Below are 23,647 nucleotides of genomic sequence, written 5' to 3' on the forward strand. Positions count from 1 at the left end.
GGAGGCTGAGCAGGAGTTCTCCCAAGTCTAGTGGGGCTAATGAAAGCCGCAGCCTATGGCAGCAGTGTCACGGCTTGAGGACAAAAGAGGAACCATTTTGGGGTGGAAAGGCTGCTTTGGCAGGACCAGGATGGGGCAGAGTCCAGCCAGGAAGTGTTGACCTGCATGCCAAGGTGGCGCATTCTTTTTTGGGAGGCAGGCTTAGCTAAGGCCAAGGCCACTCTTGAGACAATTCAGGTCAGGGTGAAGGGGCAGGGCAGCCTGGAGAAATGGCTGGAGTGTGGGGCCTAACTGATGTGTGCTGAGGGAGGAGGAGGAGCTAAGGGTTCCCACAGGGCTCCTGGTCAGTGAGTCATCCCAGGTGCACCAGTTTGAGGGAGGCACCTGTGCACAGATTGAGGAGGCAATGCAGCTGTACTGAGGGCCATCTGGGGCATCTAGCAGTGAGGGCTGCAGAAACCATGTGTGTCTGGACCTGGAAGGGCTGCTGAGCTCCCTTCCGAGGAGAGTGGGAGGGCTAAGAAGTTGCCCCTGGCAGAGGAGGGTGGAGAGGGACTGGCAGCAGGCAGGGGCTGCATTTGACCAGAGAGGTTTGGGGGCACATGGCCGGAGGGCAAGGTCTGGGCGACAGATTGAAAAGTGAATTGGAAACTGAAGATGGCAAGGAGGAGGGGGGTGGCCAACAGAAACAGGCCTGTGTGAGAGCCTGCAGGGCTGTAGTGTCCTGGGGAGCAGGTGCCAACGAGAGACTGGAATTCGCAGCAACAGGACAGGTCTGTGGAGGAATCCCAGGAGGTCTGGGCTCTGGGTCTGTGGGAGGTGCCCATTCAAGCACCAGAGCACAGCCTGCAGGGGGTGGATCAGGTGGGCATGTCCCCAGGTAATCTCCTTTGTTGTGGGCTGAATTATGTTTTCCAAAAAGATATGCCTCAGTCCTACCCCTTGCCACTGACCTGGGAACATGACCGTACTTGGAAATGGTCTTTGCCAAATAGGTAAAATGAGGTCATTAACATGAGCCCTAATCCAAGATGACTGCTGTCCTTAAAAGAGGGAGGAGATTTGGACACAGAACAGAGGAGAGCCAGCCATGTGATGATGGAGGCAGAGACAGGGTGATGCACCCACCAGCCAAGGAAGGCCAAGGGTTGCTGCCGAAGCCGAAGCTGGAAGAGGCAGATGGAGCCTCCAGAGGGAATGCAGCCCTGTGCACCCTGATCTCAACTTCTGGCTGCAGAGTTGGGAGGATGGATTTGTGGTGTTTGAAGCTGCCCGGCCTGTGGTGCTTGGTTTCAGCAGCTTCCAGACACAGAGGCTCCTGGGGCCCTGGATGTTACGAAGAAGCTGCCTGTGGAGAGGGAGGAACTGGCTGCAGAGAAGGGCTCGAGCAGCACAGCTGACGGGGAGAGGGAACCCACGGAGGGAGACGGCAGGGCAGAGGTCGGCGCTGCCCCTGTGGGTCCCTGCCTCAAGGTCTTCCTGAGGTCTGGACTGTGGCGTCAGGCTGTCTCCACATTGCTTGGCTGTGCCGTGGGTGCATCAGGGGAACCTGCTGGAGGAGCTGGTCCAGCTGAGCTGCTGTTGGCACATTCAGGAGGCCACAGTGAGGAATGTTCATTGTCTTTCCATCACCTTCTCAGGGACAAAAGAGCTTGAGGTGCTGCCAGCCTGGGGCCTGCTGTCTGCTGCCCCCACTGTCGTCCTTGCACAGTTAGGCATCTGCAGGGTCAGTGTCTCCAGCTCAGCACCTTCCCGCCTCTCACAGGTGGAATCTAGGGATTCTTGAGGGCGGGGGGGGGGGGGGGGTGGCAATAGAACCCCACTTTTCCAGATAAGACCTTCAAAGTCTTTAACACCTTGTGTCAGTAGTTCTCCTTGGGAGTGGGCATGGCCTTGGTACCTCCCACTGCTCCTGGTGACAGATAACTGTGTGTGTGTGGGGGGGGGGGGGGGTGAGTACAGTGTTCTCCAGGTGACTTGGTAGCTTGGCTGGGATGCTCTGATGCTGGGGTTGGCGGGGCCGGGGGGGAGGGGGCTCAGAGTGATCCCCCAACACCCTCTCTGGCCAGTGGAGCATGGTCTTCACTCTCTGCTCTGGGCCCTGGTTCCCAAGCGGGCCACGTTGTGATGACACAGCAGTGATGACACAAGGAGACAGATGCAGGCCCTGGGCCTCTCCAGGCAGTGCTGCTCCCTTGCATCCTGGACACGAGGCCCCCTACCTGTCAGTGTGCGCAACAGACCTCACACCACAGAGACTGAGCACCGCTCATCAGCTAGGAACCCTCTTGTGGTCAACTCACCTAGTCCCCCCAGCAGCTGAGGACAGTGTAGCTGGGGATGCCTGTCTGGGCTGGACCCCGCATCTGCTCTATATGTGCACCACAGCGGGCTCCCCATAGATTTGCTTGTGCTGAGGACTTACATTCTTTGGAAGTCACACATCTCTTGTCCCATATTTCCTGCTGATGACAGTAAATGCATCTCATTTAAAAAGGCAGCAGCCCCCTCCCCAGCGTAGGCAGCTTCCCCTGTCCCTTGAGTCGCACTTTGCTCAACTCTTACATTTGAATGCAGTTTGAACCACCCAGCCCAGCAGTTCCTCCTGCAGCCTGGGCCCCAGCTGCTTCCTGCATGACCCTGTGCAGGAGACGTGGCTGTGCCTCTGACGTGGCCTGTAGTCTGGGCAAAGCCAAGTGCGGGGCATGATCGGACTGGACAGTGGCTCCTCTCCTTGGGCCGCTTCAACCTGATGTTGCTGGTAGGACGTGGTCCAGGGGACTCTGTGACACTTGGCACCAGGCAGCTGGGGGCAGGGCGGAGGCAGGAGCTTCCAGAAGCCCAGTTCGCTCACCCAGAGAAGCAGGTCTGACCAGAGTCCCCATGGTGTGTCCCTGGGCTGTGGAGATGTCTGTCCTGGGGCCAGGGGCAGGGTAGGGTGACTTTGTGGCCTCTTGAAATGAGACCTGGTGCATCTGACCAGGCATCATGGGGGGCTTAGGGGACCCTCAGCCACCAGGGGGGACAGGGCTCAGGTACATAGGAGAGGCCCACTTCTGGGACGGGCTGCTGTGGGGGAGCGAGTGGGTCCCCAGAGGTGGGGGGTGGAGCGAGAGAGGTGCTTAGTGCCAGAACTCCTGCGTGCTGTGCCTTCGATGCCACCCCGCTCTCCTGTAGATGAGACCTGACTTTGGGGTGGGAAGGCTGCTCTGGCTCACGGGGTGTGTCCCAGGGTTTTTCTGCCTGCTGCCCCTCCCCTGGGCATTTCCCAAGGGTCTTGGGGCCACACCTTCCCTGAGCTGATCCTGTGGGACCCCAGAGACTCCTGAGTCATGCTCCGGCTTAGGGGGCTGGTTGGCCTGACCTCGGCCACCCAAAGACAGCTTCCTGCTCATGTGCCGAGCCAGTGCTGCTCCCTCCGTCCTGCCTGCAGGTTTCTGAGGAAAGCTTTTGGCGGCGGGGCAGCTCCGAGGGCCCCACCGTTCATTCCCATTTTGTTGAGCAGACGTGCCTGGGGTGTATGGTGTCCTCGGTGAACAGAGGGAATGGGAGGGACCCGCTCAGTGTTAGGGTGGGAGAACAGGATGCGGGTCACCCTGCTGTGGCCCTGGTGCGGGGATCGGTGGTCCCTGTGTTAGTGCAATGCAGCCTCACACCGTGGACTGTGAACCGCTTTCCCGTGGATAGCACCCTCTTGGAATTTTCGTTTACTAGTTAAGTGTGTTTACTTGGTCAAATGTCGTCCCGTGAAATCTAAACGTGGAAGCTGACTTCAGTGAGGTGAGGCCGTGCTTCAGGGCCCACACGTGGGACGCCTGGAGGCTCTGGCTGTGCAGGAGGAGAGAGAGAGTCCAGCTGTGGAAGGCGGGCAGGGGTGTGTTCCCTGTCCCTGCTCCCCAGAGAGCCAGGCATCCTCCCTGCTGCAGCTGAGTGTTTCTGAGCAATAACAGGTGTCTTGTTGGACAGGTTCTGCCTTAGATCTCCATCTTAGTGATGTAAGCCTCGCTCCCCTGGATAAGGAGCTGGACGAGCAGGACGGAAGTGACCTGGGACCCACAGGTAAGAACGGTGACACCTGGCGCTCTTGTCAGGGTGCCTGGGGCTGGCCGGGCCTTTCCTTTCAAGAATCCTTAAATGGTCCTAGGGTGGGAGAGGTCCCATCCCCCTCCGCCAGGACCTGCAGCCCCGGCAGGATCAGCCTCACATCTCCTTGGTTTGCCTCCATCTGAGCAAAGTGGCCCCTGCAGAGATGGATGGAGGTGGGGTGTGCAGAATGGGGGCCACGGACGGCCAGCCTTCACAGCCTTCCGAAATGTTTAACCACTGCATTGGCATGAAGACGGATATAAACACATACTGAATCATTTTTTTTGGCCTAAAAGCTCGTCTTTTTCTTCTGCTTTTTTAAAATATGTTTTTTATTGATTTCAGAGAGGAAGGGGGAGAGAGATAGAAACATCGATGATGAGAATCATTGATCGGCTGCGTCCTGCACACCCCCGAGTGGGAATCGAGCCCACAACCCGGGCATGTGTCCTCACAGGAAGGGACCTGTGACCTCCTGGTTCATAGGTCGATGCTCAGCCACTGAGCCACACCAGGCGGGCTTATCTTTTTCTTCTGATGTTAAAACACATTAATGTTTCTGGGGGCCCTAAAAGTCCTGGGACCACCATGCCAGTGGGTACGTTGGCTGTGGGGTCCTAGTGGGTGTCTGTCTCTGTGGGATCCCTGCTGAAACCCTTGTCCTGTGCACTTGCCACTTCTCTGAGTGGTTGGGAGCTATAGACACATCTGTGTCTGCACCGCCACATGGTCGCTGCAGGCCTGGGAGCCCCAGCACCCCCACCCCGTGCCCCCTCACCCTGGCTGCTGCACCCCAGCTCAGAGGCAATGCTGTGCTGTTTCCTGGGCAGAGGTCTGCTGCTGCCTCTCACTAACCTGGCCCCTCCACTCTGCACAGGTCAGAGGTCGCTGGGGGGCTCAGAGCCCGTCACCATTCCTGGCTGCCTGGCCCGCTCCCCATCCCTGCAATCCTCGTCATCCCTGTCCACCTCCCCGCTCAGCTCGCTCTCCCAGTCCTTGTCGGGGCCTCTTGTCTCCTCGGCCATGACGCCCCCCCAGCAGCCGCCACCCCTCAAGTCGGAGCCCAGGGTGCTGGGCTCCTCGGCCTCGTCCTACAACTCCCTAGGTGAGCTGGGGCTCGTGGGGGAGGGGCTACCCTGTAGTGGCAGTTCACTGCTGAACAAACCAAGGTGCGGGTGGATGTCCCCACTTGGTTGCCCTCTCATTTAAGGCTCCACCGTGCTGCCCTGCACACTCCCTGTGGTGTGGGCCTTGGCATATATCCCAGGCGACCCCTTGTCCACACATCTGCTGCTTGGCCGGTGGTGCCCTGGGGCTCGGACCTGGATTCGCTTGTCTGCCTCTGTCAGGGTCTCTGTGCCCTGGCCATGGTGTGGCAGCACTGCAGCGCGACCTGCCGTGCGCGTGCAGTGGAGCTTCTGAGGCTGTGCTGGGGCAACGCACCAGAGACCCAACACAGGAGCAGGCGGATTTGCAAAAACGGAACAGTGCCATTTCTTGTTTTACATTATCCTTTCATTGAAAAGTGTTGTTTGTTTTATGTAACCTGTTATACTTTAAAAGAATTAGTATTTTTAAATATCTCTTTAATTCCCAACTGGTCATGCACCACCTAACGACTTTGTGGTCAACGGACGGCATATGTGACGGTGGTCCTTGGGGTTCTAATGGAGCAGTGGGAGGCTCTGTGGTTTGGGGGGGACTGTCTTCTCTGGTGGGAGCAGTACATGTGGAGCTTGGCAGCAGGTTCCCCCTCTCAGCGCCTCCGTTTAGAGTCGGTTAGTCACCGGCCTGTGTTGGCACAGAGGGCGCCCCGCCCTTGCAGGGTAATCGCTGTACATTGTTTGTTGAGGACCTCAGCTCCTGTCCGGTCCACAGGAGGGGCTTAACAAGGACTGAGTGCCACTGCCACTTTTTTTTTCTTTTTTCAAATATATTTGTATTGATTTCAGAGAGGAAGGAAGAGGGAGAGAGAGAGACAAACATCAGTGATGAGAGGGAATCATTGATCGGCTGCCTCCTGCACGCCCCCCTGAGGATGGAGCCTGCAGCCTGAGCATGTGCCCCTGACCGGGAATCGAACTGTGACATCCTGGTTCATAGGTTGATGCTCAACCACAGCCACGTCGGCCACGCAGCCACTTTAGAAGATGGTTTCTGTGGTGGTGTGGAGCCAGCCTGTCCCTGTACTTTGGAAACATTTTCAGGTTGTAATGCTGTAAAGCATAGATAAGGTTTTTCTTCCATTAATTCAGTGCCAGTGAGAGCCCTTTATGCCAGTTGAGTCAATAGAACCAAATTCCCAAAGTCGAAATACTGAGTCCTCAATTCTACCCCCTCTCCATGTTAAACACCCCCTTTTTTAATGAAAACCACAGGGTTCTTTAATCTGACCACGGCTCCAACATGCAGTAGCCAAAACCACATGGCCACGACAGTGCATGTTCCTTTCTCTCTCCGGCTTCACTTTTATTCTGACTAATCCTCACTCCCTCCTGGCAGTCGCTGTTGTGATCTGGTCTCACCCAAACAGTCTCTCCTTGTACTTCCAGTCGGTCCAGCCCACATCTGTCCAGGGAGCAGCACTGACGGCTTCAGTGTTGTTTCTGACCCGTCGGGAGGGGTGTGGGACAGTGTCTATGAAGTCTGCGGTAGTGGCAGCAATAACCTGGGCCTCATTCACTCACCACTCACTCTCCCGGAGCAACTGCTGCCAGGCTTGCAAGCTCAGTACTACGTGCCCTCCGCAGGTGTGCCATTGTTCACCTTTTATACTGTACTTCTACTGTATCTTCTGTTTAGATACACAAAAACTTACCATTGTGTTACCGTTTCCTACAGTATTCCGTACGGTGACACGCGGTACAGGCCTGTAGCCTGGGAGCAGTAGGCTGTACCGACGGCCCAGGTGTGCAGTGGGCTACACGACACCATTTCGGGTTGTGTGAGTGCACTCCGTGTTGTTGACACAGCAACGAAATTGCCTGATGGTGCATTTCTCAGAGTTTCCCCTGTTGTTAAGTGACACGCGACTCTGTCAACAAATGTCACGTTGTCTATTGTGGGAGCTCTTTAAGCCCAAGCTCTCCGGGGCCTCAGGACCGTACATGTGTCAAGGATTCTTGGGACCAGAGTTTGCGAAGTCCTGCTCCACAGGCTGCAGTCACAGAAACTTTGAATTCATTTCTCTCTGTTTAAACCCCACAGGTGGCTGGAGGGGGGCCTGGCTGGAAGGGCAGGGGCAGCAGCCTTGTCTGTGGAGCCCCAGAGGTCCCAGGTCCTGCCTGGGTGTCCATCAAGTCTCAGCATGCCTGGGGCTGACATCTGTCTCCTCCACACTCAGGTTTGAATGGCGTCCCCGGGAGCATCTGGGACTTTGTTTCCGGCAGCTTCTCTCCCAGCCCGTCCCCCATTCTGAATGCCGGCCCCACATCCACTGCAAGTGCGAGTCCAAATGGCGCCGAACTGGCACGGGTCAGGCGGCAGCTGGACGAGGCCAAGAGGAAGATCAGGCAGTGGGAGGAGTCCTGGCAGCAAGTGAAGCAGGTGAGTCCTGGGGAGGTGCCAAGCTCAGGGGAGACCAGTGTGTATGCAGGGTGCCCCCTGCCCCGTGCCAGCCACTACAGCCCCCTGGGTTTCAGGCCTGTGACGCATGGCAGCGGGAGGCCAAGGAGGCGAAGGAGCGTGCGCTGGCAGCGGACAGTGCCCGGCAGCTGGCACTGCAGAAGAAGGAGGAGGTGGAGGCCCAGTTCAGGCAGCTGCAGGAGGAGCTGGAAGGCCGGGGCATGTCCACACTCCCGGGGCTGCGGGGCTGCAGCGACATCGGTGCCATCTCACTGCCCAAGCTACAGTCGCTGCAGAGTCAGCTACGCCTGGATCTGGAGGCGGTGGACGGGGTGAGTCCTGGTTTCGGCTTCCAAGGTACCCGATGTCTGCCCCTGGCCGTGTGTGAGACAGGTGATGGCTGGAACCTGGCCTACCACTCCTCCTCCTCCCGTGCGGTCCTTCTCTTGACACTCTCCTCCTCCTCTGCTGACCGTGGCCAAGGTCTGGCTGCAGTGCACATACCTGATCGCTTCACCTCCGAGGCAGTCTGCGGGTTGTGGCTCTTCCCTGGTTAAAGGGCTGGGTCAGCCCGAATCTGGACCCACCAGCCACAGGTCACGGGCCTCCATCCTGGCCTGTCCTTCCCACGCAGGCGTAGACCCCAGGAGCCAGTCTCCCCCTTAAAGGTCTTGTGGAAAAGCAGCTCTACCTCCATCTCTGTGTTCCTGGGGTGACCCCTGGCACGGGTGTCCCATCCTAGTCCTGAGCCTTCCTGCGCTAGCCATTATTTTCACGTGCTCTTGATCACCTCTGGGGGTCAGTGGTGGGAAGGGGCTTTCTGTGACCTGCCAACTTCTCACCTGCAGGTGATCTTCCAGCTCAGAGCGAAGCAGTGCGTGGTGTGCGGAGAGCCGGCCCGCGGCGCCGTCCTGCAGCCCTGCCAGCACCGTGTGCTCTGCGAGCCCTGTGTGGCCAGTGCGCCTGAGTGCCCCTACTGCGAGGGCCAGCCCCTCCAGTGGTGACAGCAGCCATGGTGGCCTCACTTCCTGGTGCCACCGACGTCGGGACCCCAGCCCAGCTGCATCGTTTCATGGTATTCTCGTAGACCTTAAAGGCAAACCCACCGCACCCACCTGCAGCCCAGGTTTCGGATGGGCACAGTAATGACATGGGGTTTGCGGTCCTGACACTACTGTGACCACATCCTGGGAGTTCACGTCCCGGCCAAGCACTTTGTAAGCAGAGGAATTTACGTGGACGGTCTCAGCTGCTATAAGCTGCTTTCTAGGTTCATGTCTTTTTAATATGCCATATGAAGCTTTGTATGTGTACTGTGAACTTAAAGTATTTCCTATCAGTTTATTGTAATTCATAGTATGGTAAATATATTAGATTTCATATTCTGAAATTAGTACTTATGAAATGAGCATTTATCTAGTAGTGAGAAATGCCTAGGATTTTTATAGGTTTTAAATTAAGTGCAAATAGTATTTATAGCAGAGTGATTATTGAAAGACATACATTTAGATGTTTTTAATTTTATGAAAGGAACTGTTCCTAACCATGTGCTCGTGCACACTAATTGGAGTTTTATTTCCCAACATCGTGCAAAGTGAGGGAGCTCAATTACGCATCTATGACCCGTGGCCACTTTTTCTAAGTGCCTGTGCCTTGCAAAAGGAGAATGGTTCACTTGGTTTTATTTTCTCCCTTGAAACTTTGTAAGACAATTTGATACTAGTGAAAAGTGCAACCAAGGGGTACATCTGTTTTACAAGCCGCTTTGCATAGCTTCCTGGAGCTGGCCCCTGGGCACTCCCCACACCTGGGACCACCTGGCCTCCTGCCAGAGTGGGCAGGCTCGCCCGTCTTCACATTAGACCTCAGGCGACACTTGGGACACTGTTGTCTGAACTGTGCGTCTAGGTATTGTCAGTCATCCGTGAAGACCTGCTGTGCCAGGGCAGGGGCTGCCCTGAGGACCTGGCTCTAATGCTGGTCCCCGGGCCCCCACGTAGCAGCCTGGCTTCAGGTCCATGGAGGAAACGCCCGAGAACGGGTCTGATTTAGTGATGACCTGTCTTCTCTGGCCTACAATGGGTCATTTTTTTCTAGAAATCTGGGAGGAAGTAAAAGATGTCTGTAGTTTACCCCAACTTTGCTCAGTGAGGCCAATCTCGATTGCTGTGAGGAAATCTTCGCAGAACCCGCCATTTGGGAGGCGGGAGCAGGTACTGGCCCCTCTAGCCTGGAAGTGAACACTTGTGTTTTCTACTTGCCTGGGGCTTTGCCAAAGAATTTTAATAGCATTTTTAAAGCGCAAAGTGACTAGGTAAAAATTTTTATCAGTGACCAAATTAGAATGTATTTACTATAATAAGTTTAAAACATTTTTAACATAAGAAACTGATAAACAGTTATCATTTTAAAGGTGGATCCATGACATTCCACAGCTAGTGTGCTACTAAAGGTTAACTATTGACTTGGTTTTAATAAATCCTGTTTTTAATTATAGTGATAATGATTTATTAGGTCTTAGAAATTACGTATATTTTGTGCTACTGTTATCACTGTTTAAAATTATTTTTTATTAATATTTATGCACTTGTTTTCCATGTTAGGCCTTCGGCCTTTTTGGGGATAACAGGACCGTGTTTATTACTGATATCTAGCCTAGACATTTTACAATTATAAACAATTAAGAACAATTAAGCTTTAGGTCTATTTATAAGCTACTCGGTCAGTTCTGTGGAGTTTGGGGGCCATAGGTGTAGTGCCCACAGGGGTACCACAGCGGGTGTTCGGGCGCAGCCCCTGAGCACTTACCCTTCTTAGGTCAGGACTTGCTCTGAGAATAGATGTGTGGTGGGAAGACCAAAGAACCATCCAGAATGGAACTCCCAGGGTGCCCGGGCGCAGTTAGGGCTGTCATTGTGGTACACCCCCAGGGGGCTGCTCCTTGGGGTCCTCCCCCACCACCTGCAGGGGCCCTGATCTTATGAGGGAGCCACCCTTTGCAGGCCTCATGGGCTTAGGGGCCTCACCATCCCCTCTGTGGGTGGGAGGGGAGTGCTGGGTGTAGCAGTGAAAGCCGTGTGGTGCTCAGTGTCTCAGCTCTAGTGCTCAATATTAGCAGTAATATTATTGTCATACTACTCGTGCAGCTGATCAGCAAACCTCAACTCAGTGTGTGGATGCTTCATGTGGACTAATTTATGAAAGCCCCCAATCTGTATGTTCTGAGTATTTAGATGAGAATGTTATTGGAATGGAATTTTCTTAACCCAGAAGGTAGTATTTATAAGGCATAATCATTTACTTTAGTGAATTGTTTAAAGTTAACACTTGTTTAAATTTTTTTACACTACAACATTTATGCAATGGTTTACAGAATTCATGGAATTATTTTTATCAGTATGGAATTAAAACTTTGAATCTTTATTTGTCCGCATCTTTGAGTACAATCCTGAGAGCCACTGGCCTGGAAGGCACAGAGGAAGCACACCCTGCTCGTCGCGTGCTTTTCCTGGGCCTTCTCGCTCTGCACCAGGGTCCCGGCCTGCTGCTCCGTCCTGCTACAGGATGCCAGTCCGGTCCGTCTTCAGCCCTCGCCCAGGTCATAAAGTGTTCCCAAGCAGCCCTGGGCTGCCAAGTAGCTGCTCTGCTGTCCTGTCTGTGGGTATCTTGGAGCCCAAGTGCTCAGAGCTGGAAGTTTCTACCAAAACACCAGGAGGTGACAGGTCAGGATCTGGCTCACAGGCAGCAGGTCCCAAGGTGGGCTTGGGCCCCCAGGCGCGACTTACCCACAGGCTTAGTGTAGGGGATGCCATGTTGGGTCAGCACACTTTGAAGTCTTTTAATCTCCTTTGATAGTTCTTTATGTGCCTGAAACAGAGAAGTTCAAAGGGCACGTCAGGCCCCTGGGCGGGAGGCCGTCTGTGTCCAGAGAACTTGGCTCCCACCCTCCCAATCTGTACCTTACTGCAGCTGTCCAAGGTCTCAAACACCAGACCCTGAGCACCGCCTTCCTGTGTGGATTCACTTTCTTCTGGGCTCTTTAAATAGCCAGCATCCTGAAAAAGTGCTCTGAGCAACTTCTCATAGCCCTGCAGGTCAGAGATGAAGAGGAAACACCTCATAAGTTCCTCGCTGTGCTGCACCCAGCCAAGGGGGTGCCCACCGCAGCACCTCACCTGGGAAGTGATCAGCTCGTCGGCCAGGTCCTGCTCCACCTGGTCCCACCTCTGCTGCAGGGCCGTAGGCAGGGCTGGGTACACTAAGATCCAAGTGAACTCAGACTTAGCTGAGCCCCTCTACCCCACCTCCCAGGGCTCCAGCATCCTACCTAACAAGGAGTGGGGATGGCAGACAAGGGGCGTCTCGAAGGTCAGTGCGTAGACACAGGTGCTTGGCTCAGACACATGAGCCAATCGGTTGCTTTTTCCACAGGTAAGCTCCACCTGGGGGGAAACTTGGTTGGTAAGTGGGTAAAGCAGCCCCATCCCCAGGCCACGCCCTACACAGCTCCACCTTGCTCTGCCGGCTCCGGGAGTGGCAGGAGTCACCGTCCCTCATCCACATGCCCCTGAAGGTGTTATTGGCGATTTCCCACTCGTGCCAGATGCTGAGGAGGAGCAGAGCATAAGTTTGGGTTGGGTTGGGGAGCTCCACACCAAGCAGCCTGTAGCTACTTACTCATCCCCACACCCAGCTCACCCGAGGATCCCACTGTAGGCGTTCCAGCGGAAGGTCTGCTCGTGCTGGGTCACGTTGTGGAATGGGCAGAACTCGTACTTGTACCTGGGGGTACAGCTGCTGTCAGGGGTGTTCCCAGCCCCCGCCCCTGCCACCCCTCCCCTCACTCACGTGGACTCCACCAGGCTGAAGCACTTGCCAGAAAGTCTGAAGAGATGCGCAGGCCCTAGAAGGGAAAATGCCACATGCTGAGTCCCGTGTAAGAGCAGGCACGTGGAAAAGCAGACCAGGCGGAAACAACTGACAACCCACAGAACGGGCCGTTCAGGGAAAAGGCTGGTTTAAACTTTAAAAATGGAGCACGGGAGTTTGGGCGATGTCAGCAAAATCTTAGACTGAGCTCCAAGCTCGTGTCCCTGTAACGTCAAAAGAGCAAGCAGAAACAGGCTGGGCTAACCTAGGAGGAATTCTGAAAACAGGTTTACAGCAACCACGTGGACAGAAGGACAAAAGCACCTTCAAGCTGGTAGCACAGGTGTCTTGTGCCACCCCTAACCCTCCTGCTGGTCACAAGGAGCAGGCCGACCTTATCTGCAACGTTCCACCCTGGCTGGGGGCTGCCGGAGGACTGGTCTTTGTTTTGCCTACCTCAGACCTCAGGTGGGAAAAGTGGGCACTGCTCATGAAAGCTGCAGGGGGCCTAGAGACTCAGAAGTTCGAGGCAAGACTCTAGGACAGTGATGGCGAACCTATGACACGCGTGTCAGAGATAACATGCGAACTCATTTTTTTGATTTTTCTTTGTTAAATGGCATTTAAATATATAAAATAAATATCAAAAATATAAATCTTTGTTTTACTGTGGTTGCAAATATCAAAAAATTTCTATATGTGACACGGCACCAGAGTTAAGTTTGGGTTTTCAAAATGCTGACACGCCGAGCTCAAAACGTTCGCCATCACTGCTCTAGGAAGTAAAGACATGTACATGCCTAATAGCAAGATGCACCTCAGGCTGCTCTCTACACTCAGAATATGCCCAGATATTGGTGAAGATCTGCCCCATCGTAGAGCCAGTCTGCAAACTAACTGGCAGAGGTAACTGTTTTCAAAGACCCGTTTTTTCAATAAAAATTACAAGGCATACTAAGAAACAGGAACACACTGCCTATTCAAAGGCAAATACTGAGAGAAGCTCAAACAGTGGACTTATTAAAGACTTTACTTATTTTTAAATATGTTTTTATTGATTTTGGAGAGAGAGGAAAGTACAGGGAGAGAGAGAAACATCAATTGGCTGCCTTCTGCATGCTCCCTACTGAGGATTAATCCTTCAAGCCAGGTATGTGCCCTGACCAGAAATCGGTCAGACCAGCCACCTCTTGGTGCATGGGATAATGCTCAACCAACTGAGCCACACCACCACAGCCAGGGCTACTAAACACTTAAATACCTTAAATATGCTCCAAAAACTAAAAGAAAACACAAATAACTAAAGGATATCAGGAAAATGATGTGGGCAGAGGTAGATCTGAACAGACAGAAGAAAGAATCAGTGACCAGAGCCTAAGAAACCTGTGGGACACATGGGAGTCCCCGAAGGAAAAGAGAGAGGGACAGAGAGATTAGTTGAGGAAATGATTGTCAAGAACTTCCCAATTTGATAAAAGACGTGAATCTCCAAATCCCAGAAGCTCCAAGTATAATGAACTCAGACCCACATCAAGACACAAGAGACAAATGTCAAAAACCAAGTCTTGACAAGTAGATGGAATTACAGCAAAATGTGCCCAGTGTATTTGCCTGCTTACAACACTGGGAGATGTGTTTGCCAGTAAGCTGCTCATCACAAGAGCACCAGACTTGGGGGTGTAATCTCCAGCAACTTGCATGCCCTCTGAAAGAAGGGTTTTCTGTGCTGTGAAATGCACAGAACTTATACTTTGCTATGCACGACTGTTGCTGCAATTGATATTGTGTGAAACCTGGGAGGGTGGTCTTTGGGGTTCTCAGGGGCCAAAGGTAATTTTTGAGTTGGGGAGCCAGTTTGGGGTGGGGAATTTCACCTGGGCCTCTGCTCTTTAACTATATAAACATTTATCTGTATCTCTATGTCCAGGTCTGGGGGGCAGGAGGAATCTATAAAAGACCAACAGTCTTACTTTATCTTACTATACTTCACAAAGGTTCTAAATGTGAAGAGTTTACTTGGACTGCAGTAGCCCATTGGTTGTTCATATATTTAAATAAAATGGTCTACAACTATTTTTCAAACAAACAAAAAAAACAAGTCTTGAAAGCTGTAAGAAGTGACCTGTCTTCAATAAGACTACCAGCTGATTTCTCTGCAGAAACTTTGGAAACCAGAAAGCAGTGGGATGAAAATTCAACCGAGGATTCTACTAGTATATCCAGGGAAAATATCCTCCAAAAATAAGGTAAACAAAAGCTGAGGAAGTTCACTGTCAATTAGACCTGACCTACAAGAAACACTGAAGGGAGTCCTTCAAGTTAAAATGAAAGGACTATAAAAACCTCCAGTAAAGGGCAAATTACAAAGCCAGCATTGCAATTCTGCTTTGTAAACACACAGAATTTAAAAGACAAATGCATAAAAAATTATAAATCTATGTTAGCAGGTGCACAATGTTTAAGAGGTAATCTGTAAAAACAAGGTTGATAGAGAAACAGCTATGTAGGAGTAGTTTTTATATACAATTGAAGTTAAGATGGTATAAACTCAAATAGACTAAGAACTTTAGAATGTTACATAATCCCCATAGTAACCACTGATAAAAATAACTATATGTAAAATATACACAAAGGGGGAAAAGTGGAAAATCAAACATGTCACCTAAGAAAAACAGTCAATAAAAACTAATGGAAGATGCCAAAACCGGTTTGGCTCAGTGGATAGAGCGTCGGCCTGTGGACTGGAAGGTCCCAGGTTCGATTCCGGTCAAGGGCATGTACCTGGGTTGCGGGCACATCCCCAGTAGGAGATGTGCAGGAGGCGGCTGATCGATGTTTCTCTCTCATCGATGTTTCTGACTCTCTATCTCTCTCCCTTCTTCTCTGTAAAAAAATCAATAAAATATATTTTAAAAAAAAAACAAAAAAAAAAACAAAAAAAACAAAAAACTAATGGAAGAGCCCTGGCCAGTGTGGTGCAGGGGCTAGAGCTTAGGCCCACGCACGGCAGGACCACAGGTTCGAGTCTTGTCAAGGGCACATACCTGGGTTTGTTTCCAGGTAAGTTTGATTCCCCGCCCAGTTTGGGGGGTGTGCAGAGGCAACCAATTGATGTCTCTCCATCTTTCTCTCTCTTCCCCTCCCTCCCTTCCACTCTTTCTAAAAATGGAAAAAATATCCTTGGGTGAGGATTAACAACAAAAAACTAATGGAAGAAACAAAGGACAAAATCAATAAAAACATGTATTTCTTAAAAGCACAGATTGGCCTGGCTGGTGTTGTTCAGTGGTTAAGCACTGATCTATGAACCAGGAGGTCACAGTTCAATTCCCAGCCAGGGCACAAGCCTGGGTCGCGGGCTCGATCCCCAGTAGGGAGTGTGCAAGAGGCAGCTGATCAATGTTTCTTTCTCTCCCCCTCTCCCTTCCTGTGTGACATCAATAAAAATATATTTAAAACAAAAAAGGCACAGATTGGCCAAATGAATTGAAAATAAATTACTTATATGAGACTCACTTTAGGTCTAAAGACACAAGCAGGTTGAAAATGAAAAGATGGAACATTCTCCAGGACAGACCATATATTATGACACAAAACTATTTGTTAATAAACTTAAAAAGACTGAAATCACAGTTACTTTTCTGATCACACTGAAAAACAAATCAATAAAAAGTGGGAAACTCACAAGTATATGGAAATTAAATAACACAATCTTAATCACTTGGTCAAAGAAGAAATCACAAGGGAAGTTAGAAAATACTTTCAAACAAAAACACAAGATACTGAAACTTACAGGATTCAGTGGAAGCAATGCTAAGAAGGAAATTTATAGCTGTCAAAACATTCAAGCCTTGGCCGGTTTGGCTCAGTGGATAGAGCACTGGCCTGTGGACTGCTGGCTTCGGGGTTTGATTCTGAACAAGGGCATGTACTGCCATTGCAGGCTCCCGGCCCTGGTCAGGGAGCATGCGGGAAGCAACCAATCGATGTGTCTCTCTCTCACATCAGTGTTTCTGTCTGTCTCTCTCTCTCCCTTCCATTCTCTCTAAAAGTCAATGGAAAAAATATCCTCGAGTTAGGATTAAAATAAGTAAATAAATCTATATACATAAAAGCCTAAGCAACCGAAGGACCGGTCACTATTATGCACACTGGCAACCAGGGGGCAGACACTCCCACAGCCAACCTCCCACGGCCCCTCCACCCTACCAGCCAACCTCCTGCAGCCCTGATCGGCACCGATAGTCAGCCAGGCTGAGGAACCCCACCCGTACACGAATTCGTGCACTGGGCCTCTAGTAAATAAATAAAAGTATATATATAAAAAAATTCAAAAAACAAGATTTCAAATCAATAACCTACATTTTAATATGTCAGAAAAAGAGCATATTAAACCCAAAGCAGCAGGAAGAAAGAGGAAATTTATCAGTAAAACCAAAAGTTGGTTCTTGAAATCAAGTTGGTTCAACAGAAATCAACAAATCTTTAGCTAGACTGTTTAAGAAAAAAAGATTACTCAAATTATTAAAATCAGAAATAAAAGAAGAGTCATTACTATCAATTTTTCAAAAATAAAAAGAATTATAAGAATACTATGAACAACTTGATAACCAACAGATTGATAACCTAGATCAGTGATGGTGGACCTTTTGAGCTCGGCGTGTCAGCATTTTGTAAACCCTAACTTAACTCTGGTGCCGTGTCACATATAGAAATTTTTTGATATTTGCAACCATAGTAAAACAAAGACTTATATTTTTGATACTTATTTTATATATTTAAACACCATTTAACAAAGAAAAATCAACCAAAAAAATGAGTTCGCATGTCACCTCTGACATGCATGTCATAGGTTCGCCATCACTGACCTAGATGAACTGGACAATTCACACACAATTATCAATTCTTCTCAAATTCTTCCCAAAAAACTAAAGGGGAGAAATACTTCCTGACTCAATTTTCTAAGGCCGCATTCCCCTGACAACAAAGCCAGAAAGACACATTTCAAGAAAAGAGAACTACAGATCAACATCTCTTATGAATTAATGTAACCCCCCCCCCAACAAAATACTAGCAAACTGAATTCAATAACACATTGGACTCTATGCCATGACCAAGTAGGGTTTACTCCTAGAATGTAAGGATGGTCCAAAAGACAAAAACCAATCAACTAATAGTATACCCACTAACAGAAAGGGGGGATAATCATAGGATCATCCCAACTGTTCTAGAAGCACCTGAAAAAATTCAAGTTTCACCATAAAAAACTCAACAAATGAGGAAGACAAGGAGGCTTCTTTAACATAATAACGGCATCTATGCACAATCCATAACTAACATCATACTCAACGGTGAAAAACTGAAAGCATCCCCCAAGATCAGAAACAAGACAAGGATGCTCACAGCACTGCTATTCACTATTCAACTTCATACTGAAAGTTCTAGCCAGAGCAATTGGGCTAGTAGTAAATAGTAGTAGTAATAGTAGGAGGAGGAGGAGGAGGAGGAGGAATAATAATAAAAGGATGAATTGGAGAGGAAGAAGTAAAATTACTTTGTCATGTTTGCAGGTGGCATATTTATAAATGTAGAAAACCCTACAAAAATATGCTAGAGCAAATAAATTTAGCAAAGTTGCAGGATATAAAATTGATGCTCAAAACCCAGTGTGTTTCTATACACTAACAATGAACAATCCAAAAAAAGAAATTTAAGAAAATATTTCCATTTACAATAACATCGAATAGAAGAACATTTAGGAATAAATTTATTCAAGGAGGCACAACACTTATCTACTGAAAACTACAAGTTACTGCTGGAAGAAATTAAAGACATACATATAAAGAAAGATTTCCTGTGTCTATGGATAAAAAGATTTAATATTAAGATCTCAACTACCAAAAGTGACCTAGTTATTCAATTGTAATCCATATCCAAATCCCAATGGTACTGGAAGTGCTAGCCACAGTGATCAGACAAGAAGAAAACATAAAAGGAATCCAAATTGGAAAGTAAAACTCTCATTATTTGCAGATGACATGATATTGTACACAGAAAACCCTAAAGACTCCACCAAAAAACTAGATTTAATAAATGAATCCAGCAGTGTAGCAGGATACAAAATTAACACCCAAAAAATCTATGGCATTTTTATACACCAATAATGAATTGTCAGAAAGAGAAATTCAACAATCCCATTTACCATTGCAACAAAAAAATTAAGATGCTTAGGAATAAACTTAATCAAGGAGGTAAAAGACTTGTACTCGGAAAACTATAGGATGTTGAAAAAAGAGACAGAGAAAGATATAAACAAGTGGAAGCATATACCGTGCTCATGGATTGGTAGAATTAACATTATTAAAATGTCCATACTACCCAAAGCAATCTACAGATTCAATGCAATCCTTATTAAATTACCAAGGGCATATTTCACAGATCTAGAACAAATACTCCAAAAATTTATATGGAACCAAAACAGACCCAAATGGCTGCAACAATCTTGAGAAAAAAGAACAAAGTTAGAAGGATCACAATACCAGATATCAAGTTATACTACAAAGCCACCGTATGTCCCCTACCCATGTTCTATGCTCTTCCTTGTTTCAATGTCCTAAGTGTGTTTTTGCTGTGGTCAATATGTTATTGCTTGTTTTTCTAATAAATAAATAAATAAAACACTTTTCCCCCCACCCCCGCCACACACACTCTGCTTATCACACCTACAGAGCATCAAACATTCTACACTTCATTTACTTCTTTGTTTATTGCCTACACCCCATTAAATTCTCCAGTCCATGAGGACAAGTATTGTACGTTTTGTTCTTTCTGTATCCTCAGCACAGACCCTAACGCACATAATATTCAATTAAAAAATTATTGCAATGTGTTTCTCATATTCAATACTCACTTACTGCCCTGACCAGTTTGGCTCAGTGGATAGAGCGCCAGCCTGCAAACTGAAGGGTCCCAGGTTCGATTCCAGTCAAGGGGATGTACCTTGGTTGCAGGCACGTCCCCAGTGGGGGCGGTGTACAGGAAGCAGCTGATGGATGTTTCTCTCTCATCAATGTTTCTAACTCTATCCCTCTCCCTTCCTCTCTGTAAAAAATCAATAAAATGTGTTTTTTTAAAAATACTCATCAACCTAACCACATCTGGGATCCTGTCACATGACTTATAAAGAGGCAGTCCCTACCAGGTATGTTCTTCACAGCATTGTTTCTAATGGCCAAAAAATGTAAACAACATATCCTACATAATAAAAGCATAGTATGCAAATTGTCCCCTCCCCGGGGAGTTCCACCGGGAGTTTGACCAGGGGGCGAGGCCAGCAGGGGAAGGGAGGGAGGTCGGGCTGGTGGAGGTGGCTTCTAGAAACCCTACCAGTGCACGAATTTCACGCACTGGGCCCCTGGTTGCTTAATAATAGCGGAATGCAGAGCCATCCTATGGAATACCAAGCATCAAGTGAAAAGAATGAAGACCTACATCCACCACCGTGAAGAATACAAGACACACAGTGAATGACAACAGTAAATGCATAAACTTATACATATAGTGGTACTATTTTTTAAAAAGACACAATGTAAAGATCACAAAAAAAGTACTACACGTTTCATGAAAAAGCATAAAAGTCGTCTGGAAAGACAGACACCAAACTATTAACAGAAGTTGCCTCTAGAGAAGGAAATAAAGCACTAAGTTCGGGGGCAACTATTTAACTTGGTACAAGAATGTTCTGAAATGTCGCGCACTCAAAAATAATTTTAAAAGGCTGACAGACCAATGCATGAGCCTCTAAGCCCGAACTCCCAGGGCCCCTCATCCGACGCCGTCCGTCCCTACCTGCCCGCACCCCCTTCCCCGGGAGCCAGCTCCCGAGCGCTGACCCGGTCCCCCCGGAATCCAGGCCAGTTCCCTGCTCCCCGCTGGCCACCACCAGGTCAGCGGCCAGGGAGCGGCACTCACCAGACACGGGGGAAGGGTCCCTCTTGGGCTGCAGGCGACTGGTCTGGGGCAGGAACGGGTTGTTGAGCCTGCGGGAAGTGGCAGGGTCAGGAAGAAACCGGGCCCTGGGTCGCCCCTCGACCCGGCCCGCGGCTCCATGCAAAGCTGCTCACCCGAACGTGTTGGGCTCCTCCACCACCTTCATCTTGGCGGCGCCCGCGTACGTGGGTCCTGTGGGGAACCGGGCGTGAGAAGGTGGGGACGGGTCTGGGAGGGGCCCGGGGACAGGTCGGGGAAGGGCCTCGGGGTCGCCGGGGCCTGGGCAGGGCGCGCCAGGGGCCAAGACACTAACCATATGCCGCGAGCGCCAGCAGCAGCAGCAGCAGGCGCGCCAACGCCACCGCCATCACCCCCGGCGCCTGCAGGGCGCGCGGTCACGTGAACGCCGACGGGTCACGTGAGCACCGCCGGGTCACGTGAGCGCCGGAAATAGTAGGCGCGCCTGTCGCAGGCTTAGCGCGTGTAGCGGTGTAGCCGGGCTGCCGTGGAGGGGCTCGCCCGCGGGTCTGGGTGCCCTGCTTCCACCATGGGCCGCCGGAGGGCAGCGCGCGGGCCGGGCGCCGAAGGCGGCCGCACTCGGCGTCCCGCGGGCCGCTCTCTGGAAGCGTTCGCCGAGGAAGTGAGCGTCGCGCTGCGCGGTAAGTACGGTGTGATTGGCGGCGGGCCCGGGGCTGGGGTCGGAGGCCAGGGCAGGTCGGCGGAGCCGCGCGTGACCCGGCCCCGTTCTCCACCCGGTGCAGCGTCCGTGGAGCCAGACACGGCCGAGGACAGGGACAGCCGGAGCCCGGCGCCGCTGCCTTGCACGCTAGCCATGTGGGAGCTGGGCCACTGCGACCCCCGGCGCTGCACCGGCCGAAAGCTGGCCCGCCTAGGCCTGGTGCGCTGCCTGCGCCTCGGTCACAGGTTCGGCGGCCTGGTGCTCAGCCCCATGGGCTCCCAGTACGTGTCCCCCGCTGACAGGTAGGCACGAGGAGCCGGGAGGGCGGGGTGCCTGCCTGGACCCTTATCTTAATAAGCCCCGACTCTGGCGCATCACTCCTTTCAGGGCTCACCTATTGATACCTGTCTGTCTAGTTTGTCCCAATTGCCCAGCGTAGAGCCCAGAATATAGATCTCAAATAAACGTGAAGAATTGAGCTGCCCCAGAGCTTGGCTTATAAAGGGCCCCTGGAGGTTGTTTGGGGCAGGGGATGGTTTTACTGTGTCCCTAGCGAGGCCAGTCTCCAGGGACATACCTGTTCTAGGGCCATCGCCAAGGTGGTGCTGGCCCCCAGAACCCTATGCTGCTCCTGGCAGACAGCTGGTGGCACAGTCGGGCGTGGCTGTCATCGACTGCTCCTGGGCCAGACTGGAGGAGACGCCCTTTGGGAAGATGCGGGGCAGTCACTTTCGGCTGCTGCCTCACCTGGTGGCTGCCAACCCTGTGAACTATGGCCGGCCCTGCAAACTGTCCTGTGTGGAGGCTTTTGCGGCTACCTTCTGCATCCTGGGTGAGTGTCCCGGCCTGGCAGCCTGGCTATGCCCCCAGCAGTGTGTTTTCTACTGGCAAGTCCCAGGAGAAACCGTGAGGGTGTGGGCAGAGGTGGTTGAAATGGAAAGGTCAGGGTTTCTATCCCAGTTCCCACTTAAAAGTTTTCCCCCTGTGGGGTTGAGGTGGCAACATGAATAGCTGGCCTGCCAGCACTCAGATTTGGCCTGTTATCTTGGCACCACTGCCCTGAGAGTCCTCCATCACCCTTCAACTCATCCTCAGGGAATTTATGGTCCCAATAGAGGCCCAGGTGGGCAGGGGGATTGAGTGGCTGCAGAGGCAGGCATGGGCTGTCTGGACTTAGGATAGTGTCTGGCAGGTGCTTTTAGCTCCTGGGACACACAGCATTGGGTACGCTGGGGACACACTCAGGATTGGAAAGGGACTGTTGACATTCCTGGGTTTCCTGTTTCTGCGGCATCAGGCTTCTCAGACCTTGCTGTCATTTTGCTGCGGAAGTTCAAGTGGGGCAAGGCCTTCCTAGACCTGAACCGTCAGCTCTTGGACAAGTATGCAGCCTGCTGTGGCCCAGAGGAGGTGCTGCAGGCAGAGCAGGAGTTCCTGGCCCATGCTAAGGAGCGCCCTGAGGAGGCGATCGGTGAGGCCTGGCATGGATGTGAGCCTCCCCACCCCCCAGTTGGGAGCCAGGACCCTCCATGCCTGCCACCTCTTTGAGAAGCTCTAGGGGTGGAAGGCTGGGTTCTGCTCAAAGCTCACCTGTCACTGTCCTCTTTGCTCCCTCTGTTCAGATCCCTTTGATGTGGATTCAGGTCGAGAGTTTGCAAATCCCAACAGGCCCGTGGCTGGCACCCGGTAGGTCCTTAGGCTTCCCACTTTCCTGACAGCTCAGACCCAGGCTGTCCTCAGCCTCTGGCCTCAGCCCTTCCTGCTCTGCAGAAACCGGGTGGGAGGGTTGGCTGTGGAGATGGGGGGTATGGACGTCCCACTGAGAGGCTCTGGATTCAAGAACACGGGGAGTAAGAGGAATTTGTACTCGGCCTGAGGGCTCTTGTGGGTCAGGTGGTGCCTTTAGTGAAACAACTACTTCCAGGTTGCCCAGGGACAGTGATGACAGTGACAGTGAGGAGGAGTCTGAGGCACTTGGGCCTGAAGCTGAGGATGGAGACTGCAGCAGCAGCAGCAGCCCAGAAGAGGAGGAGACGCGGGAGCAGGGGTCAGAGGCCAGGGCCCCTGCCGAGGTTTGGAAAGGAATCAAGAAACGGCAGAGAGACTGAAGGCTCCAGACGTGTATTTTTCAAGGCAGAGTGATGAGGAAACCTAGCGACAGCAGTGGAACTGGTGGGAACGACGACAGGCCTGGCGGTCCTGGCTCATCGCATCTACGAGCAGCACTGGGCTCTGTCGGGTTCTCTCCCAAAGCTTCTATCACACCTTGCTCTGGGTCCTGCCTCAGAGTCCCTAATGAAGCTGCAGGGACACTTCGTGAGCCTCTGTTTCTCTGCACTTGGCCTCGGCGCTTGGGGGAACTCTCAGCCTCTGGTGAGGCTGACCCTGGCTGGAAAGGTCTGGACAGTGGGGGTGGCGGGCCATGGAGGAGGTCTTGTGTGGGTGCGAACATGTATGTGA

General features: G+C 51.2%; 3 protein-coding genes across 9 annotated transcripts in view; 2 read left to right on the top strand and 1 right to left on the bottom strand.

Moving 5' to 3' along the window:
* Positions 1-11,073, top strand: part of UNKL (unk like zinc finger) — a 54,799-nt gene extending 43,726 nt beyond the window's left edge. For 4 of the 6 annotated variants that reach the window (XM_070413330.1, XM_070413334.1, XM_070413335.1 and 1 more), the window contains 5 exons: positions 3,967-4,059; positions 4,964-5,191; positions 7,430-7,632; positions 7,728-7,982; positions 8,499-11,073. In XM_070413330.1, coding sequence (XP_070269431.1) covers positions 3,967-4,059; positions 4,964-5,191; positions 7,430-7,632; positions 7,728-7,982; positions 8,499-8,654 — 935 coding nt within the window. In that variant the 3' untranslated portion in view covers positions 8,655-11,073. Of the gene's footprint in view, positions 1-3,966; positions 4,060-4,963; positions 5,192-7,429; positions 7,633-7,727; positions 7,987-8,498 lie in introns of all 6 variants that reach the window. The other 2 variants (XM_070413336.1, XM_070413332.1) reach the window with 2 other exon arrangements.
* GNPTG (N-acetylglucosamine-1-phosphate transferase subunit gamma) lies at positions 11,050-20,913 on the bottom strand. Its single transcript, XM_070413337.1, has 11 exons — positions 20,822-20,913; positions 20,643-20,700; positions 20,491-20,558; positions 12,499-12,553; positions 12,349-12,432; positions 12,163-12,256; positions 11,978-12,092; positions 11,826-11,908; positions 11,610-11,738; positions 11,436-11,517; positions 11,050-11,347 (listed from the first exon to the last, which is right to left on the bottom strand). The coding sequence occupies exons 1-11, from the start codon at positions 20,874-20,876 to the stop codon at positions 11,250-11,252; spliced, it is 921 nt and encodes a 306-aa protein (XP_070269438.1). The 5' UTR covers positions 20,877-20,913; the 3' UTR covers positions 11,050-11,249.
* Positions 20,914-20,965: 52 nt separating this feature from the next.
* TSR3 (TSR3 ribosome maturation factor) lies at positions 20,966-23,502 on the top strand. 2 transcript variants are annotated; one of them, XM_070413343.1, is made up of 6 exons: positions 20,966-21,167; positions 21,270-21,489; positions 21,787-22,019; positions 22,485-22,658; positions 22,810-22,873; positions 23,112-23,502. In XM_070413343.1, exons 1-6 carry the CDS (start codon positions 21,056-21,058, stop codon positions 23,293-23,295), a joined length of 987 nt encoding a protein of 328 aa, XP_070269444.1. In that variant the 5' UTR covers positions 20,966-21,055; the 3' UTR covers positions 23,296-23,502. The 2 variants fall into 2 exon arrangements, with proteins under 2 accessions (XP_070269444.1, XP_070269445.1); XM_070413344.1 differs by having other exon boundaries at positions 21,826-22,019.
* The last annotated feature ends 145 nt before the right edge of the window (positions 23,503-23,647 follow it).

The sequence above is a fragment of the Myotis yumanensis genome, unplaced genomic scaffold, assembly GCF_028538775.1.
Source record: "Myotis yumanensis isolate MYYU_CA2020_CCGP unplaced genomic scaffold, mMyoYum1.0.hap1 SCAF_4, whole genome shotgun sequence".
In the NCBI taxonomy this organism is placed as follows: domain Eukaryota; kingdom Metazoa; phylum Chordata; class Mammalia; order Chiroptera; family Vespertilionidae; genus Myotis; species Myotis yumanensis.